Genomic DNA, 21,595 nt, shown 5'->3' with positions numbered 1-21,595 from the left:
AAATTAGCGACAGAAAAGCAGTGATTCATTGTTAACTAAAATAATGACACAAATTGAAATGATAAATACAGCAATTTTGAGATATCCAACTGCTAAATTACCTATAATCACTTCGTTCCTCAGCTCTTATTCCAAGCCAGTCCTTCTTTAAGTATTGGCTAGCCAGCTTCTGAATGCTCTGTTTAAAAAAGGGGGAAAAATAGTTAAAAAGGCAATTAAAACACCATTTCTGCTCTTACATCAGACAAATGAAAACCCAAAGAAGCAAACTCTCCAGCTCAGCAAAAGTACAAATTCCCACACTCAGAGCTGGAATGTTGGAAGGGAAAGGGCTGAACTTGTGCCAGCTGTGAGAACCCCAATTTGTATCAGGACAGGGGGCTCCCAGCATCCAGGAAACATCTGGATCATCACTTATGAGCCCACCCTACATGCCCAGCTCGGATCATCCAAGGCTGCAGGAGCTCTGCTGCTCCCAGGAGGAGCCCGTTACTCAGACAAGAGATTGCCAAACGCAGCTCATCTTTAATTATTCATGTTAATTGCACCCTTCAGTCCCCACGTTTCGTTTTTGCACGGCCTCAGGAAATCAATAACAACATTTTCATACTCAAGGTCAGAAAGCAGAGGGGTTTCATTTATAACCACACAGGGAAGGGCAGCTGCTGCCACACCGACCCCTCCTCTGGCTGCTGATCCCATTTTCCTCAAGATATATCCCAATTCCTCAATATATATTTAATTGTCCTCAGTATATCCATATAGATCCCATTTTTTTTCAATATATATCCCATTTTCCTCAATATATCAATATACATCTCATTTTCCTCAATACATCCATATATATCCAATTTTCCTCAATATATCAATATATATCCCATTTTCCTCAATATATCAATATATATCCCATTTTCCTCAATATATCCATATATATCCCATTTTCCTCAATATATATCCCATTTTCCTCAATATATCAATATATATCCCATTTTCCTCAATATATCCATATATATCCCATTTTCCTCAATATATATCCCATTTTCCTCAATATATCAATATATATCCCATTTTCCTCAATATATATCCCAATTTCCTCAATATATCAATATACAGCTCATTTTCCTCAATACATCCATATATATCCAATTTTCCTCAATATATCAGTATATATCCCATTTTCCTCAATATATATCCCATCTTCCTCAATATATCAATATATATCCCATTTTCCTCGATATATCAATACATATCCCATTTTGCTCAATATCTTAATATATATCCCATTTTCCTCAATATATCAATATATACAATTTTCCTCTATATATCAATATATATTTCATTTTCCTCAATATATCAATATATACAATTTTCCTCAATATATCAATATATATATTTCATTTTCCTCAATATGTCAATACATATCCCATTTCCCTCAATACGTCAATGCATATCCCATTTTGGGGACATGGGTTGGTGGTGGAACAACAGCTGGACTCGCAGTCCTTGAAGACCCTTTGCAACCTAAACCATCACCACAAAAACACCTCCAGCTTTTGCATGTTAGTCTACACAGCAAAGAAGTGCAGACCTGGGTGAAAATTCCCTCTCCAGCTAAAAATCAACACCCCAGGAGTATTTTGGAAGAGCAGTCCTGAGGAAGAGCCTGGGGTGAGACATCTTTGCCCAGTGTCATTTATTGACACTTTCCATACCATGTTTAAGATGCAACAACCTTTGAATGACCCCTAGAAAAAATATCACAAGTAGCTCAAACAGCACAAGATTTTATTAATGTCTCACAGCCCACACAGTGGTAGAAATTCATCACCAAGCTATGATTTGATCAATGTGTTCACACAGAAAAATTAAATGTTGCTAATAGATCACTAGTAGCACAGTCATGCTCCCTCATATTAAAAAAAAAAAAAAAAAAAAAAAAAAGCAAATTCCATTAGGTAGCTGTTAAAAAATCTCGGATAAAAGGAAAAATAGCATTTCCTTTAACCCTGGCAGGGCGATTTGTGATGGGATTTGGAGCTTTATGAGATGCCTCCACCTGGTGCTAATTCCATGTTTCCACCCTTTCTTCTTCAGACTCCACTACAAGATCTGCTTCAAGATGCTGAACAAACATTCAGAAACAGGAAAAAAAGCTCGCTGGCAGCTGAGGACAATCTCTGCCCAAATTAAGATGTAACAAAAGTCACAAGAGGGATAAATAAAGCTATTTTTTGCCCAAAGAAATCCTATCACTGATGTCAGCAAATAAACCATAAACCCAGCGGGATTAACTGTTTATTTCCAAACTGAACAAGCTCAGCAAAAGAACCACGCAAAAAAAAAAAAAAAAATGAAGATAATAGGGAGGATAAAATAATCATGGAATATCCTGAGCTGGAAGGGACCCACAGGATCACAAAATCCAACTCCTGGCCCTGCACAGTCCAACAATCCCACCCTGAGTGTTGTCCAAACACTCCTGGAGCTCTGGCATCCATGAAAAAATCAGCACAATTCCACATACACTCAGATTTGTATTTCCCAGGGCTGCAGCTCCTATTTGATGTTTTCCATCACCAGACCTCACACCTCAAGTCTATTTATTGATATTATCTAATAACGCCAGTTGTGGCAGATATGGGGGAGGAAAAAAATTTAAAAATATTTGCTTAATACTTACAAAAAGGGATCACCATTAGAAAAGGAAAGAGGGAGATGACCCAAATTAAAAGATCATTGTTAGAAGTTTTTTTTTAAAAGTCATATTAACGATACCTTCCAAGGCAGTTGTAAGGGTTTTATCTGTAATAATAACTGAAGGTGCTGATGACAGCAGGTGCCCAAAAAACCTATCATTGATAGCAGAAAGCATGACAGACACAGCTGATGTAACACTGAGTTTTGGGACTATCAGGCAGCCAAATTCAGGGCTGCTTTTCATTTAGGTGGTTTCGGTATCTTGCATCATTTTGATCTCTTCTCTTTGTCACTCTGACATGATTATTTCATTTTTTCATTATTTTGTTTGCTGAGTCCTCTTCTGGCAGGCAAACACTCCACAACAGAGAGGCTTCAGTATCTCTCTTTACTTTGCTTCTTCTCTGGGAAAAGCAAGGTTACTCCCAATTAAACTGACTTCATGGAAGTGTGGAAGGCACTTTTACGAATCAACAGCTGCAAATTAACACTCTCCATTAGCAGCTAGGAAAAGTCACAGTTTTATTATGTATTAATTCTTATTATCAGACCCACCCATTGCTTATGTGCAAAAGAGCTTTGCTGTATTTTATCTTTAAATGGGAAAAAAAGCATTAAGAATGTTGTATTTTGTCATTCTTGTGAGGTGCAGGCACTGTGGAAAATTCTGTTTTATTTCAGTACTGCTGGTTCTTCCAAAATAAATTTGACAGCTACACCAAGACTCTCCTGCCACTGTAAAAACAGCCTTTGATGGATATTTTTGAACCCATATTTGAGCAAGACTATGGGCCATTCTCTGATGATCCTTGTGGGTCCCTTCCAGCTCAGAATATTCCGTGACACGAATGAAGCAACGTGTGAGGACTGGCTGAGGATGAAGGGGAATTGTCACACACAGAGACTCCTCCAAAAAAATAGAGGGCAAAAAAACCCCACACAACCAAAATGCAGAATGTTTGCACTTTGAAGAATGCTCCTACTACACAAACAAAGAAACGAGGTGTATCCAAACCAAGAAATTTCAGGACTTCCCCAGTGCCCTCAGCTTTTCTTCTCAAGCCAGCGAGATCTGACCCCACTTCAGCGAGCTCAGGGAGCCTGACTCACTCAAACACAGCTACCTGGGGCCAAAAATTCAGGAGGGAGCTTTGTCAGTCACACAGATGTTTGCATCACAAGCTTCAGAAGTAACGTGGAAGAGATTTTGCACCTTTACCAATCTCTTGGAAATATTTGGACAGGGAGAAAGGAGCAGAAAATGCAAAACAGCCTGTGAGGTGAGAACTCTGGTTCTTGAATCCAGCAGAACCATTCAGTGTCAGTACTAAAGTCTGGGACAGGATTATTTCAAATGATCTTTTATTTACCAGAGCTAGGTAAAATATTTCAATGAGAATGAAGGGAACTCAGGCAGGGATTCCAGGCAGGGATTCCAGGCGGGATGTGACGTGGCTCCACTGGCATCACAAGCTCTGCCAGACACAATTCCTGGGCTGGGAGCTCACACAGGGCCTTAGGCAGCAGCTCCATGGCCAAATGAAAATGAAAATAATGCCTGGAACAGGCAGCACATGGGCTTCTCCAGTGCATCCCGACCCTTCCCAAAGGTGCCCTGACTGGTGGCCTGCACTGCCTTTAACGTGGTTAATGAGAGGTCAAAGAGGTTCCCCTGTGCCTGCAGCATCAATTGCAAAATTCCCTGGAAATGTTAGGAAAGGCTGGTTATTTAAGGTGAAGCTGCATCCCTAACCATGCTGCTTCTCCTTCCTCAAGATGGGATTTTCCTTCCCACTATCAGATGACTCCAAGAAAATATCGAGTTTCATTCATTCATTTATTCACTCATTCACAATTTTGTTCCAAGCTGCTTCATTTCTCTTTTTATTTTCAGATATCTGAAGCATGACAAGAAAGCAAAGAAAACAAAGTGGGAACCTAAAAAATTCATCAGTTAAACATCACCTCAGGCACTCCTGCAATCAGGTTTAGCAAAGGAAACGTCAAAGCTCTTCTCATCCACTTTGTTCATTTGTTAAAACTGTTGCTTCATTTGCAGCATCTTAATTCTCTCCAAAACAATCTGAATGAGAAATAATTTAACTTTTCCTCTCTCAGCCCTCCTTTTAGGAAAAAAAAAAAAAAAAAAAAAAAAAAAAACCCTGGCACTAATTTGTCCCTTTTTTCCAAAGGTTTCACAGTTTCAAAAACAACACCCACAGGGCTAAGACAGGAAATTATCAGAGAATAAATCCACTGCAGCCAAGCTGACTACACCTAGAGCCAATTCAGATTTATTCATCAAAATGTCCTCTAACCTATTATATTCCTGACCTTTCATCAGGCCAGGATCCACACGTAACCTAGGGATTCATATTCTGTACTACTTGGCACAAAACCAGTGTTGGAAGTTTCTCTTTATAAATGAGTCTCCCTTATTATGAATACCCTTACAGATTTTAAGTAATAAAACCATACTTCACTAAGCTTCCAACTGCTTTTTCTCTGAATTCTCCTGTCTTTGGTTTCCAAATTTTAACATTTCAGGCATCAAGAAAAATTAATTGTAATCTCCATGATGTGGCACCATGTCTATCTCATTTAATCACAGATACTTCCAACTCTGAGCAGAATAAATCCAGTTACACCAACCAAGCTCAGTATTCATGTGGAGAAATTATTTTCACTTTCTAAATTACATATTTTAAATTGCTACACTAAGGATATGTTGCTATTTGGAAACATTCCAGGTTATTTTGAAGGCCTTTTGCTAAATGACTCCTTTAAAAATGTCTGTGTTGAAGTTCTTATTGCACCATCCAGTATTTATCCAGTGAGTGTATTTCAGGCAGCCTGAAGTTTAGGGACTCTCTTCTCAGAATTTTTAGCTCTACAACCCCTGAGGAAGTACATTTATCCAAGCAAATAAAAATCCCCCAGCTTTCCAGGCACCCAGTGAAGAAATCTGAGTAAAATTCCCCCCATCTCTGAGCGTGAAAGTTGGAAAACGGCTGACGATTGATTTTACTCTTCAAAATACAAGGAGCTCCTGTTTAAACCATCTAAAATTATTCTTTCTTATACTTGAAATAACTTTTTCCTAGATTGTGAAGCTGTTCTACATAAACTCAGAGTTCTTTTTCAGAGTTGGCTTTCTTTAAGTCCCTAAGAAACTGTCAGAAAACCTCAGGAAGGGGCAGAGCCTCAGGCTGTATTACAAGATATCAGGAGGTTTCCACCACATCACTTCTCCCTGGAGCCAAAGGCACATTAGCAGCTCTGGAGAAGGAGTTTGTTTGTCTTTTGGTTCAGAAGTCTGTGCTTCCTGAGCAAATCCCATTCCTAATAGATAAACCAAAGTCCTGGATCACATTTCAGATGGGGAACCACTGCTTTACACTGCTCCTTATAAACCAGATTTCTTTTCCACCCTACTGCACTAGACCATGTCATTTTTGGCTGAGTTAATTTTTGACTTTTAGGTAAACTTTTAACAACTTTGGACCTTGATCTTTAGACAGATCTAAAGCTTAAAAATAGGGAAATTCATGATGTTCCACAAGGCCAAGTGCAAGGTCCTGCACGTGGGTCAGGGCAATTGTAGGACACAGGGACTGGTTCCCTGTGGGTAGGGCAGGGACAGATGGGATTTTGGGAAGGAATTCCTGGTTGTGAGGGCAGGGAGGCCCTGGCACAGGGTGCCCAGAGCAGCTGTGGCTGCCCCTGGATCACTGGAAGAGTCGAAGGCCAGGCTGGACAACCTGGGATAGTAGGAGGTGTCCCTGCCCATGGCAGGGGGTTGGGATGAGGTGGTTTTTAAGATCCCTCCCTGAAATTAAAAGACTGAAAAGAGTGAAGTTGTGACAAACAACCTTTTTCCTCCATGTACAGGTCTGATTGCCAGCATGAATTCAAAGTGAAGTTTCTCAGGACACAAATACAAAATGCCACCCAAATCCCGCCGAGATGGCACAGCAGCACTTCTGCCATTCCCTCCGAAGAGGAACCACCGCGGGGACACCAATGCCACATCCTTCCTCTGTCTCACACCTCAGCTGAAGCAGGACATGGGGACATGGCTGTCACCTCCTCACCATCATTTCCTGCTGGTTCCAGGGATCCCAGCCAGAAGCATCCCTTGAATGTTAGTCTGAAGGAATTTCTGTGGGGTTTTAACCTGTGCTGCTGTCGGGTACAGGGGTTTTTTCTTCTCTGTTTGAGCTGCTAAGAAATATCACTTTCAACAAGCACCAAACTGACTCTAAGTACTCCTGGAATGCTGCTTTTCCCTTTCCCCCCACCCAATGGAAGCTCAGTGTTGGTGGACAGAAAGACAGACAACAGGATCATGACGTGGAGCCTTCAGTTCTAACTGGAAAGCCCCAGTTAGAACTAAAAAAAAAGGGTAGTTTCTCAAATTCTCACCTTCCCCATAATTACCTCCACAAGTTCTGTTTTGCTGAGTGAGACCAAAACCAGTCACTTCCCAGTTTTGTAACGCGTGAGGTGTGCAGCAATGATTTCCAAAACGTCCTGTAATTCAGATCTCGGGTGGCCGATGAAGGATGGCAAAAACCTCATCTTCCACAGCATTTTTTGGATGGACAACACTGCGCAGCCACTGCTCTACTAAACAGAAGGATCAGGGTGGGATCTCCTAAGCAAAGCCAGAACCATGGATTACAAATCCATATTAACCAGTTCACTTGCCTCAGGGAACCAGCTCCAAACGTTTGAACTAGGTGAAAAGCAGGGAAGCACTGGAAGAGCTACAAAGGGAAAGTGAGAGTAAACCAGGAATGCTGAGTGACCTCTCTGTCTTGTTTCAAACACCTACAGAAAGTTGTATTTAAGACCAACAAGTCGTGGCTGCATCATTGTGGTTCTCCCATCCTCGCTGCAGGATTTGGCACTGACCGTAACAACAAACCATAATTAATAAACTACAGCATGTGTAAGGTTTTTTTTTTTTTTTTTTTTTTTTTTTTTTTTAATAATGCCATTTAGGAGGATTCCATTTCTAAATATTTACTATTTTGAGAGAAATCTTTCTGAATTTGTTTCATTCTCCACAGTGCTGCCACTGAAGCTGCTCTGTGTTATTCCCTGGAAGTGTCTCCGGCAGGTCAGCATTTCCTATTCTGTGGGAACTTCTTAATTAAAGGTTCACATGATTACAAAGCACTAACACAGCTCCCACTCCATGGAGCACAAAGCTGACTTTTTTCTCACCCTAAAACATCTGGCAGATAACTCTGAAATCAGTTGTGCTTCACATAATATTTATTGATCAGTTTGTAACAGTGGAAGTGTTACTACTCTCAAGTTTATCATGCTGAAATTTTAAAATTAATTTTGAATTTGGTAATTAGCTTCTGAGCTTGGTCTATCTTTGGAATATGGAACCTGCAATTAAGTCAGGTTTTGGCATAAATTTAATTGTGTACATCATAATATGAGGTAAAAAACCCAAAAATCAGCCTGAAAATTCAATGCCATATTTTTAAGGAGTTCAGTACATTTTGTCTGTCTGGCAAAGTTTACATGAACAAATTTTGCTCTGAAAGCATCACCACTATTCAGAATTCACTACTTACTAATTAAATAATTTTTAAATTCATATTTCTGTCCGTTCTGTTCAACACTAACCCCTACAGGTCTACTTTAAGCCCTGCTGAAATCAACCCCTTTAACAGAAGATGATAATAAAAATTATGCACAGGAGTCAGTTTCTACAGCTTCATAAACTTATGTAGTTTGAGACTAATTAGCAAAGTCCTCAAGATTCCTTTTCTTTTCCTAAAGTATCTCGGGGAAAACATATTGGCATGGAAAAGAAATTCTGGGATGCTGCAGCCACATATTCCAAGCGTCACTGTTCCCACCACAGCCCCACGATGCCTCAACTTGCCCCACAACCAGCAGCAAAGATTTCAGCCATTCCATTTTCTCCAAGAAACTTGTCCTTGATGCCAGTGAGCTTCAAAGTCCCTTCCAACCGAACCCATTCCATGACTTCATGAGGAAAGGTTTGCCACTGCTCACCTAGTTATGCTCAGATCAGTAAAATAATTAAAAGCAGCACAAACTCTAAAACAGCCAGGGAATTTAATCCCTCACCTGACAGTCTGGGTGTGTTCTGAACCCCTAAATCTGCACTAAAAGTAGAGTTACAAATGCTAAGGGTAGAAGAAAAGAGAACTAAATTTCTGAAAAACAAATGAAGATGATTCACCTTGGCTGGACAACTCTTCCAGCTGCACAAACAACCCAAGAGCTCCCTGGAAATCAGGGAGACAAGTGTGCATGCTTCCATCCGCCAAGGAATTTTGGCACCACCATCCAGTTATGGAAAACAAAGGTTTGGACTTCCTACATGAAACAGCTGGATTGATCAGGCAGCTTAGGGAGGAGCAAAGTAAGAACACAGTTGTAGCTAACAACACTTTCATCATTCTAAGGCAGCAGACACCAAAGCCACGTTATTCTTCTGGTGTAAAGTTTGAGACTTGATGCAGGAACAGGGACTGGAGAACTCATCACTTCAGTGGAGAAAAAGAAGAAGAAATTATTTATTACTGGGTGAGGGGAATTCCAGCTAAGTGTTTTTTAGGAAGAATACCTATTCATAGAAGAGCATAAAAAATGGGATGGGATCGTGTCCTGCATGGAAATACAGAAGAAAGGGGTAACGTCAAAAAATTTCAGGAGAAATTTGAAGCCATTCCCTCTCCTTCTGTCCCTGTTCCCCCCCGGCTGTCCCCTCCTGTCAGGAGTTGTGCAGAGCCACAAGGTCCCCCCTGATCCCCCTTTTCTCCAGGCTGAGCCCCTTCCCAGCTCCCTCAGCCTTTCCAGACCCTTGCCCATCTCTGCTCCCTGCCCTGGACACCCTCCAGCCCCTCCATGTCCTTCCTGTCCTGAGGGGCCCAAAAGTGTCCCCAGGACTGGAGATGCCTCAGCAGTGCCAGCACAGGGAACAGAATTTGGTTTGGATTCTGTTTGGTTTGGTTTTGGGTTTTGTTTTTTTTTTTTTTTTTTGGAAAGAAGTCATTAAAACAAATCCATTTCAGAGCCTTGAAAATCCTAAAACTCTTCGAAAGCTTTTTTTCTACAGGAAAAAGTAAACAGTGCCCACAGTAGCAGGGAAGCCACACGAAGGTTGCCATGAGAAGATCCCAGGTGAATGTGGCACATCAGAGCCACCATTAATAATTAAACTGGGTCTAGGGGAGATCACTGACACCAACATTCCCAGGCAAGGGGGCTCCAAAGCTCACATCCAGCTTCCCACAAGCAGCAGTGACTCCCAGGGATCACAGCCTTTGTAATTCCCTTAATTTACCACAGAAAATTTCCCACTTTTCCAAGACTCCACATTAACCCTGAAGTAATAACTTAACAACAAAATTGCCTAGTGCACAGCACATTCCTTAATACCTCATATATCCTACAGGACACAGGATGTGACATCCTCATTCCTTTAGCTGAACCTTTAAAGTATTGCCTTGTATTTCCAGGGATTTGTCATGGTTTTGTTTTGTCTTTTATAAATCAAACAATAGCAGAGATTGAAAGCAAAATTTAAGGCTGTAGAACACAGTTATGCAAACAATACAAAATTTTAAGTAATATTTTATCCATCTTAAAGTGTCTTTAATAGCATTTTATAGAATAAATTTGCTGGTTTACAGTATGGTAGTACTTTAAATCAAGGATATTATTTTTTAGAAAAAAATCTCTATTTTCAACAGGACAGAAAAGCTGGCAGCAGTAAGACAATGATGTTAAAGGCTGTGTTCATGTTCAAACATCTGTAGAAAAAAAGAAACCCTTCCACAACTCAGGATACAGGTGCCAAAGCACTCACTAAGGGGAAAAACAGTCTATTAGAAAGCAATTTTTCTCTGAAGTCAGAAGGCAAGCCAACTCTACAAGAGCTGCCAAGAACATCAGAGTCCAACTCAGTTTGACTTTGTTCACATGAAAAAAAAAAAAAAAGAAAAAGAAATTTCTTCCTGCTCAGTTAAGAAAGAATTTAACAGCAACAGTTCAGAAAAACAAAAAATCATCACATCAATAGAAAACACAGACAGAGAAGGAAAGGAAAACATGCATTAATTCAGGCTCAACGCTGGCTAAGCACAGGTCCACCCAGAGGACGTTTTTTTTTAGAGGTTTATACATTATTTTTTAGATGTTTATGCATTATTTCCCACGTGCAACTCCTGGAATTGGTGTTATCAGACAAACAGAACCAGGGAGAAAAGGCAGTGCCGGGGGAAAGGAACCATCTGGTCTGCACCGCGCCGACACAATAGGCAAGGGCTTGAGCTTGGCAGCTCGGCACTGGGAAGCATATGGCACGTTTCCTCCGAGCTGGGCATCTTCTGCCTTCCCCCACCTCGTGTCTGAACCCTCCCAGCTCGAGTGGGGTTTGTGGGGAGCTCTGTGGCGCTGCAAACGAAGGCACGGAGCGGCGCAGGGGTGTTCTGAAGGAGGGCGAGTGGGGAGGCGAGGCACAAAAATCTCTGCCATCGCCTCAGATTGGTGCCTTGGTAGTTTTTCTGAATGGATTGTGGGCTGATTTCTCACCAGGGATAGGAAATGTCCTCCTGTTCTAGTTTCAAAATTGGAAAATTCCCAAACCGCTTCCAGGGCAGGTCCCAAAACAAGGGAGGGGAAAAAAAAAAAGGAAGACTGAAGTCCTAACAAACTAGGATTATTTGGACCAATTTGCTTGGGTTATCCTTAAAAAAGCAAAGGCTCAAATCCTAGCAAACAAAGATTATTTGGACCAAATTTCTTTGGGTTCTTATCCTTAAAACAGCAAAGGCAATCTTTAATTTGTTTATTTACTGATATTTACGAGAGAAGCTCTTGAGCCACAAGTTTATTTGTATATTAATAAAATAAACCAGAGAAGCCTGAAATTCAAAGTCCGTGCTGCTAACAAATACATTTTAACATAAAACTAGCCAAGAACAGGGCTGAAATGAGTTCCTTGGAAACAGGTTTGTATTTCACACACAAATGTTAAGAGACAACACCTCGGGTGGTTTTGTCCAGCTTGTTTAGAACAAGGTTTTGCTACGCTGATAAATGGAAGCTCTCCATTACAGTTCCAGATCAGCAAATTAAACGAGATAAATGCAGACTGCAGCAGATTCTTCTGCTCTGGTTTCTGGGAGCACCAGTGCCCTGGGTATGGTCAGCACTCTGTAACATCAGGCCAGGCAGAAGGACAGAGACCAAAACCTCCCAAAATCAAGTACGGCAACAACAACTCGAGTCTGAGGCAAAAAAATGCCAAGCAAGGATTAACATAATGCAAATGAAGTGAGCCCAGGAGGGGATGAGACCACGTCAGTCCCCACCACGCTGATCTCAGCACACCAGCACCTTTATTTAATCCCAGATTACACAGCAGCTCCACAAAACTGCTCTATTTCACCCCGCTGTACATCAAGTGTAAAGCATCCAAAGTCAAGCCCTGATGAGTACTGAGAATTCCTATTTTGTATCAAGCAGCAGCTTCCACTGTGCAGAGATCAGCAGATAATATTTTTAATCTTTGGATCCTAAAAAATACAAGGGAAAAAAAATTCCACAACTTCCATGGATAAGTATCAGCAACTACAAGGTTATTCCAACAGAAATAGCCCTGCACAAGAAAACCACAAGTTATTCCTATTAAAAATGAAGCAGATGAGCTGGAGGGAAGGGGAAAACTTCCAGTCCTTAAATTAGAACTAGTATTATCCAAAGGGTTCTGTTAAGCACACGCACAGGGGGAGCAGGGAGAAATAAAGTGGGAAGGCAGAAAGGTTTTAGGAGAAAAAAATGACATTTAACACTCATGTTGCAAGAGATGCTGTGTAATGAAACTCCCCCAAAGTGAAGAGTCCTTGGAAAAACAGATGAGTTTGATGGCAAAAAGGGAACACACAGAATAATATAGAGAAAAATGAATCCACCCTGTAATTCAGGAAACTGTGCCACTCTTCAGACTTGAACTTAAAGCAGTATAAAGCAAAAACAGGTCTAAACCCTGGATAATATCCTTACAACAATGGGAGTAAGCCAAAAAAACCCAGCTATTGAATCTGGCCATCCAAAATATCTCCCAGTATCTGTATGTATATATTTATTATATTTAAGTATATATGAATATATTTATTTATATATCTGAAGCAGCTGCACATTGACAGGAGGTGAAATAGTCACATCCAAGAATATCAGCAACATATTTAACAAGCATTTTCTTCTCCAGACAAATGCTTGACAGACTATCATTAGAAATCTCTCCTAACTATATAATTTTGTAACATTTCTAGAAGAGCCAGTGGAGTCAGTCCCTACAGTGTTTTGCACTTTATTTCTGGTTCTTGGCCTTTGTACATCTCCAGGCAAGTGGAGCCCCTCATTCTTCTGCATCTGAAAACCCAGGTGGGCTTTTCTTCCTCTGATATACCAAAGATTGAACAAATCACAATTTCATTAAAAGCTAAATTACTAGTTGTTTCACCGGAAGGTGTCTGTATAATTCTTAAGTCACTCATATAAACACCAAGAATACCAGAATTACTGAAATCTAGTAGATATGCAATTGTTTTCTTCCCTTCCCCAGCATTATATCTTCCCCAGGAAATATTCTATTTCTTTTAAATATTATATTTAATATTTAAGGTGAAAGAACACAAAAAATGTCACTAAGTCATAACCAAATTCAACAAAAAATAATTTAAGAACAACAAGATTTGCAAAAAAAACCCTGTTGTTCGCTTTCTGCTTCCCGAAGGTTTTTCTCTATTCACAACACACTGAAGCCCTAAGAGAGCTGAGCAAACTCTTATATTCAGGTAGCAAGACAAAGCATTAATTAATAGATGACAGAGTCATCTGGCTCTGGATTCTCTGCCACTCTTCAAAGGAAAATAATTTCTAAGCTCAATCTCGGCCTCACGGTGAGCCCTGAAAGGTTAAACAAAACCCTCTTCACTCAAAACGCTTACAACCCTTAAGACAGCAAGCTATAAATTATTAAGTAGCTTGTCTAATTGCTTCATGATGGCATCCAAAGATTCCAGTCCCCCCTACCCCCATCCCAAGACGCAATTCCAGCTGGATGCACTTTCAACACAGACCATTATTCACCAGAGTTCGCTCTAATGTTAAAATGAGGTACCAGAGGTCAGGCTCCTAATCAGAAAACAAAGAGTGAGATTCCCATACCCACATAACATCCTAAATCTTGGAGCTCCATCAGCAAGCTGACAACTGGAAAGCCTAGGGAACCTCATCAATAAGTAATGGCGAAAGGGATCGGATTGCACTCGACAGCCCGACTTCCAATCCTCCAAATTCAGTCATATCTGGAGAACTGCTCCTGTAAACACTGTGTTGATCCATGGCTGTAAATCTGAAATTTGGGCTACGATTTAGGCAACTTCCAGGTCTTTACTCAGTGGGTGAGGGCATAAAATGTGAAATCAATTCCCAGTTATTACAGAAGAGATAAGAAAAGCAGGAAAAAGATCAGCAAAAGATTAAAAAATATTTCCAGTTCATCAACGTGCCCCCATTTTCCAATTCACTGGTTTGTTGGGTTTTAAAACACCACATTTCAGGTAGAGAAAACACACCTTTAATGGCTCAGGGTTTACAAACCATAGCAGGGGTAGCAAATCAAACAAAACAGTTTTTTAACTGGGTTATAGTAACAGCACTCATATTTTTATCAAATACATGTACAAATCATCCCTTCACACAAAATGAAAAAGGATCAGCAAATTTTAATTGTTGAAGCAGGAAGATTTGGCTTTAAACTTCTTAATTTACAGACTTTCAATATTTATTCCTTGCTGCCTATAACGACATTTTATTTCATTCCAGCAAAACACAACTGCCTGATTTTAATGTTCTCCCTCGGCAAAGGATCTGCGGCAGATCCTTTGGCAGATATTCCAAGCTTGTTTTAAACCAACACTGCTGACTGACAGCTACACGAGGGACACATCAACCTCTTCCTGAGCAGCTCCAGACCAAACTCCATAATAATTCCTTCCAGTAATATTCCAAAGCTGATACCACTGACACGTAAATCAATCACAGTAACCTACAATGCTCACCAGAAGCATTTCCAAGTGAGTTCCAACTGAGGGAAATAAAAGAGCAGGAGGAGCTCTGGACCCAATCCATGGGACACATGCATCAGGAATGAGCCAGAAGCCAAACAAGGTAGGACAGTGTCCGTGGTGGATGTTCTTGTGTCAGGAATGGAATTGCAATTGCTGACTGACAGAAACTCCCCTCCTCTTATCCGCTGCCACCAGACAGAAAAACAGCAATGCCACGGCCACTGAGTGGAGAAAGGGCTCAAGAGCACAGACAAAATAATAATAATAATGTGCTTTGGGTCAATGCAGCTCTTACCTTTAACTGCTTTGGGAAAGAAAAATGTAGGGGAAAAATAAACCCATGTCCTTCTGGGTCATAATTTAGTGGTGCTTACTTGGCTGAACTTCGGCCAGTTGTTTTTTTACTATGGGCAATAACAGATACAAATATGAAAGTAAAATGGGCAATATGGAAATCTCGCTGTCCAGGTTAAGCTCCACAAGTTATTTATGGCCAACAGAAAGTATGGAAGGGTTTGTTTTGCCTTCTCATAACGCAGCAATCGAAACTCAGTCGTGGGGCAAAGGTGAGGTGCAATAAAATGTGGCACCCAGAGTCTGTCCTTTCCACACCTTGGCTGGCAAAAGCCCCAAACCTGCACACAGGAACACACTGTCTCTTTTTTATCCTTTAGAATTAGTTTTTTTATGATTTCAGGAGTCCAAGAGACCAAAGACTAACACAGAGACATGCAAAAGTCACGTATGTGAACAGTGAACAGGCTTAATTCTCGTGCTGCAGCCCTGGCAGGGGTGGTGTCCTCAGCACCCTCCTCTTCTTCCTTCCCTAAGAGGCCAACTGTTTAATTAATTGTTTTACATAGGTGAAATGGACCATTAGAAAACATTAGACAACACTTAATTTATCATTTATACAAGGATGAATGCAAATCATTTTGACGTTTGGGGTTGTTTTTTTTTTTTCTTCCCACACCCCTAATTAATATTCATGAGGATAATTTCACAAAGGCAGTTATAAAACTATATCAGAGGCAGCTTGAAAATATAGTTGTGCTAACAGAGGAAGAGGAAACTCTGTCCCCCTCCCCACCCCTGCGAGGGGGGATTTAAACCCAACACAAACATTTACTGAATGATGGGGTTTTATAATATTTTAATCGAGTTATTCATTACACAAAAATAACACTGTGGAAAACCAGATAACGTTATACAAAAGCTAAGTTCATTTGTTCTGGACAGGTGGCCAGTCTGCAACTCCGTGCCGGCATCCAAAGCCCGCCCACAATAGCACTAAAGACGATTATGCAAATGCTCCCCATTCCCTGCTATTTTCCCAGGAATGGGAGAAGGGCTCCATGTGGAAGAAGCAATTGTTTCCCAGTCATGTGGAAAACAAACCAAGAGAAAGAAGGGAGGGAATGTGAACGGAAGATAGCAACACATCCCCTGGCCGAGCTGGGAGATGCCTGGAATGATCCTACTGGAGCGCGGCTAGCAGGGGTCAGAGCCCGAGTTCAGAGCCCAGGAAATGTATTCTTCATCCTATCGGACACTTTCCTTGTGTTCTGCCACGGGACAAAGCAGCTGAGCGACGGCAGCTCTCCTTCAGCTGGAAGGCAGAGCTCCAGAGGGAGCGCTGCCACAAGCGGGAAGTTTGGGGAAGATGGGCAGGACGTCATCTGCTTAATCTGGGAGCCTGGATTCTGGTTGAGTTCTTTCCAATTCCACATCTTGGTCACAGAATCAATAAAGTACCAATGTGGAATCTAAGACAATGAATTTGCTCCATTTCAGTCCTCCAGGATTATTTATTTTAACATACTTTACTAAAATTTGTAAAATTTATCCTTAAAAACCACTAGAATGTTTTTTATATTTCAAGCACAGCCCTTGAAAGCCCATGGCTTGAATCACCCATTTTTACCTCAAATGCTTTTCACCTCTCCCAAGTATCAATTTTCCACCTAAGTACTCACGTAGATAATAACCCAGCTCTTCTGCTGTCCCACTGAACCCCAGGATTCAGTAGGACACAAAAAAGACCGCAGGCAAATGACTGTGATCCAAGTAACCAGCAGCTTCCAACTTCATTAATTATAAGTTAGGCATGACTAATTATAATTCTAAGGGCAGGACTTTCCCTTCCCACAGAGCACCAGGTACTGAAAAGATGCAGAGCAGCATTAATGGGTCAGAAGTTGTCACAGATGAACAACCTGTGCCATTAGCACTGACTTTTGCACAGGTTGAAGATTCAGCTCTGCAGCTGAATTCTTTATTCTCACTATTATTGAAGAAATCTGGATCCCTGGAAGTGTCCAAGGATGGGCTTGGAGCAGCCTGGGATAGTGGAAGGTGTCCATGGCAGGGGGTGGAACAGGATGAGCTTCAAGGTCCCTTCCAGCCCATTCCAGTCTGGGACTCTGATTCCAGGTTTCTACAGCCGGTATCAGATGACTAAAATAAGAAATTATCACCTGAGCCTTGCTCAAATAAAAATGAAATAAATTTAAAATCTTCACTTATTCCTCAAAAAAAGGACATGCCCATCCAGTTTACAGTGGGCCTCAAAGTTGGCCGAGTAGAACCTACAGGGGCAGTGTTAGGGATAATCTACATTTAAAGACCAACACCTCCTTTGCTTCACAGGTTTTCACATTATTCCAGTCCTGTAATTTGAGTCAGTAAAGATAAAAGTTTATATAGGAGGCAATTGTCTTGTTTTTTTTAATGTTTTATTAGTATAGTGTTTCAGAACTAATTTTTTTATGCTCTTTTTTGCTTCACCTCAACATCCCCCAACCCCTGAAGCAAGTTTCCAAAGCCCACATGCTTTGTTTTCCCAGCTGATGGATATTTGGCTTCATTTCCATCACCACCTCTTTTCCATTCAGATCCCAACAACCTCACACTGAACTTCAATTCACAAGAATTTCTTGGGCAGTTTCTGACATTGCTTTAAAGTGATTTAATCAAATCCTCCTCCTGACAGTGTTGCCACTTTTCCTCATTCAACAGAATTTACAAATAAATTGTGGAGACTCTTGTTCCTGTGTTCATCACATGTACACAGCCGTTATCCTGTCTCCTGCCTGGCTGGAATTCCTCCAGGATTTTTCTGACACCCAGAATTCAGATTTCCCCTTTTTCTGCCAAGATACTGAGTGCTGAACTCCGCTGTTCTCTCTCCCTGTTTCCTGCAGGAATCTCCTCTGGGATCAGCCTACCTATTGGCTTCTGGGCACTCCCTAAGTCTTCCAAGTATCTTTCACCCTCTGTGTTTATGTTTTCAATTATTATTTGTCTTTCAGCACTGACATCTTTGATTCCAGTGCTCCACTTCAGACTTCTCCTACCTTGCCATACAGCCCAGTTTTTCTCCACACTCTTCTGACCATTCTTACCCCAGCCAGGCATTTCTGTATTTCCATTTTCAACACCAACTGTCTGGTCCGTCTCTTTTTTAATTCCCCCACTTCCATTTCTAGCACTTCCCACCTCTATTTCTTTGTCTTGGCCTGGTAACACAAAACTTGAGCAGCCATTGCCATAATCTCATTTTTTATGCTGTTCCACAGCTCTTCACCATTCACTTCTTCTTTCACCAGGGACCGAATTCCACCCCCCAGCTGCTTTGCTTTCTTTCCTGTATCTGGCTCTTTCCATCTGTGCTTATCGTAGATCTTCATCCCTGACACTTTTTTGGTTGCTCTCAGCTCTGCCGCTGCCAACACTCACTCGAGCTCTGGAGGTAACTCTGGGAGAGAGGAAGCCTCCGACAGCCCCAGGAACATTCCCTGATTTACTGCAAACTCCCTCTGGACTGCCAATCCTTGTCCACTGTCAGGTGCAATTCACTCAGCCTTTAGAGGACAGGGTTTATCCAGAGACTGAACTTTATATTCGTTCAGGAAAATCATCAGGAACTTCAGAATTAACTATTTTAGCAGGGCTAAAATAATATACATATTTCCTATTTTAATTAAAACATGCCTGCAGGGCATGCCATTGATTTTGGGATATGAGAACACCACTACCAGCTTAATATATGATGGTACATAACTGGACTTCACTAAAAGTTCTGCTCTTTCATTTACTCGATTTTAGAAACTAATTATTACTGGTCTTTTGTTCCAGGTATTCACAACACTGATGGAAGGACAAAAAGCATTTAGGATATAAATAGGAGGACAGAGACAATACTGTTCACTGAAGGGGGAACAAATCCAGCCTGCTTTAGTAGTCTTCTCCCCATGACGTTTTTGCTGTCCAAAATTCCCATAACCATGACCAGAAATCCCATCACCAAGATGCCCCAATGCTGCTTCCACTTTCTCTCTCAGGACTGGGTTTCTCCAGCATCCCACAGGTACATCAATGGGTGTACACCCTGAAATTGTGGCTGCTCCATCCTTGGAATCCTTCCAGACCAGGCTGGAAGGGGCTTGGAGCAACCTGGGATGGTGGAATGTGTCCCTGCCCATGAGTTTTAAGGTCCCAAACCATTCCATGATTTTATGGTCACACAGATGCTCCTCGCACTCCTCCTTTGCAAATCCTTGGCAAACGCAGGTGGTGATTAAAGGACGCTTGGTGATTTACACAGCCAGGGACATGTCCTGGCTCCAGCTCATGTTCACCAGCCCAGTCACACACAGGCTCTTACAGGCACTCACATCAGCCTCTGCCTTTCCAAAAATTAATAGGCACTTAAAAAAACAAGACAAGGAAGCAGTAATAAAAAATTATAACAAATTATCTTTCAAAAGTCAGTTTCGAATTGTCGATTTCTCTTATTTGCATCATTATTACACCTAAAAGAAAACACATTTTCTCCTTCTCTCACACAGAATTATATGATTAATTTAGATATAATTAACACACGTTTGTCAACTCCTTGTTTTACTGTAGGCCTCCAGCCCAGTATTTTCTGTACAGCTACACAGATAGAGGCACCATTCATTATTCAAAGGGTTTTTTGCTGCAAAGATGTTCTGGTAAATAACAGTTTTGGACTCATTACAAGCTGAGCCATGTTTGAGTTTCCAAACATCACAGGTAACTCAGTTATTCGTTCTTAAAATATTTTTGCTCTTTGCATATTATCCAGAGTTCTGCAGAGAAAAAATCTTTGGTACAAGTCATAGGGAGAAGAGGAAAAAGAAAATCATTGTAAATTATCAGCTGCTCCTGGGAGACAGAGACACTGCAGCGTGCCAAGTCAAATTAATCCCAGACACAAAGATGTGAATAAAGCTTTAAAACTGAGATCAAGCGGGGAAATTAAATAGATCACTCAAAAAAAAATAAAACTAACTTCATTTGGTACCGTATTTTGCACACTGGCCAATGTGTGTTTAAAATTCCATGGTTTTGCAAAGGAAAATGCTCTTCACAGGGATGCCTGAAGCCAAAAAGAAGCCAGTGCTGACACAGAGCCTGGAGAGTGCAGATGGGCTCTCTCAAGTCTTGTTTTAAGCAAACACATCAAGAGCAAATTTCTGCTAAGGAAAACCAATGAAATCTGGTTTAGAAAGATCTGAAACAGAATCACGAGCAAAGTGAACTGCATTCATATTTAAATCAGCATTGGTAGATAATAAATTTTTTAAAACAACTTTTATTTAGCCCAGGGCAAGCTTCAAATTTGCAGTCTGGGCTCATCTCTCCACTCCAACCTCTTTTAATTCTGATTTTCTTTAAATAAACCCCGTGTTTCTGAACGCAACACATGAAGCTCAGCCTTGATGTGACTTATTGACTTCTACAGGGCTGGGTCGCTAGCAAACATTTAGATATTGTTGCAAATTTACATAGCGCTGTACAAACACAGAAGGAAACATTCCCTACCTGGAAGCACTTAGAACACAAACAAACCCCCCAATAACCAGGGTAAATCAGAGCTCGGTGTGACCTGGCAGCTGCAGAAATCAGGGGCACAGGGAAGTATCACTGAGGGCAAAATAGGCAAGAGATTGAGAGAAGTGAACTAAAAACCTTGTGGAAAGTTAATACACAAGGGCTTGGTGCTTTAGAGCTTCACAAACGAGGAGTTTAAGTGTAAAAAATTAAACAGAAAAATGCTCTGTATCAAATATTTCCATAAATATTGGAAGGAAGTCTCAGTTCAAGTAATTTCATTGCTACATAAGGGATTTTAGTACTTTGACAATTGAGAAAGACATTCTGGCACTAATATAGAGGCAAAGATGAATCAAAACATATGTGAAATATGAAAAAATCATCACTGAGAGAGATGACATCTCCCTCTTTTCCAAATGAGAATCTAATTTGTTTGGGAAAGGAAGACAGGAAGGCAGATTTAGAAGTTAAAAACAAATACAGTGCTGGCTAAAGGCAGGGAAGATGTACCTGAAATCACAACACTGAAACCATCAACATGAGATATTCATTATGTGGGCAAGAAAAGGGAGGGATGACCAAAAACTGAATCACCTATGGCAAAGCTTTCTGAAAAAAATCAAGAATCACAAAAACAAAGACACTACCTAAAAGCACACTGACAGAATCCCACCTAAGCAGCAGCCCATGAATGATTTAATGAGCCCACATGCAAGCAGGGGTAATTACAAAATAATGTGGCATCGTGTGGAATTGATGTAAATGAGGGGCAATTCACGGCTCTGAATTGCTGCTCACCTTCAAACAACAGCCTAAAACCATGCAGGACTTTGGTTTGTAAGCCATTCTTCTGCTTCCTGTGAAACGTGATCACAACTCGCCCTGAGCTCACAAAAACC

General features: G+C 40.9%; 1 protein-coding gene across 1 annotated transcript in view; it reads right to left on the bottom strand.

Moving 5' to 3' along the window:
* The window catches only part of FCHSD2 (FCH and double SH3 domains 2), a 121,082-nt gene that overhangs the window by 59,640 nt on the left and 39,847 nt on the right, over positions 1-21,595 (bottom strand). Inside the window, exon 4 of the mRNA XM_041420981.1 lies at positions 102-178. Within this exon, the coding sequence (XP_041276915.1) occupies positions 102-178 (77 nt within the window). The remainder of the gene's footprint in view (positions 1-101; positions 179-21,595) is intronic.

This window comes from Onychostruthus taczanowskii, unplaced genomic scaffold (genome assembly GCF_017590055.1).
Source record: "Onychostruthus taczanowskii isolate IOZ18803 unplaced genomic scaffold, ASM1759005v1 scaffold67, whole genome shotgun sequence".
NCBI lineage: Eukaryota > Metazoa > Chordata > Aves > Passeriformes > Passeridae > Onychostruthus > Onychostruthus taczanowskii.
Note: the sequence above shows the minus strand (reverse complement) of the source record. Positions and strands in the feature narration are given on the sequence as shown.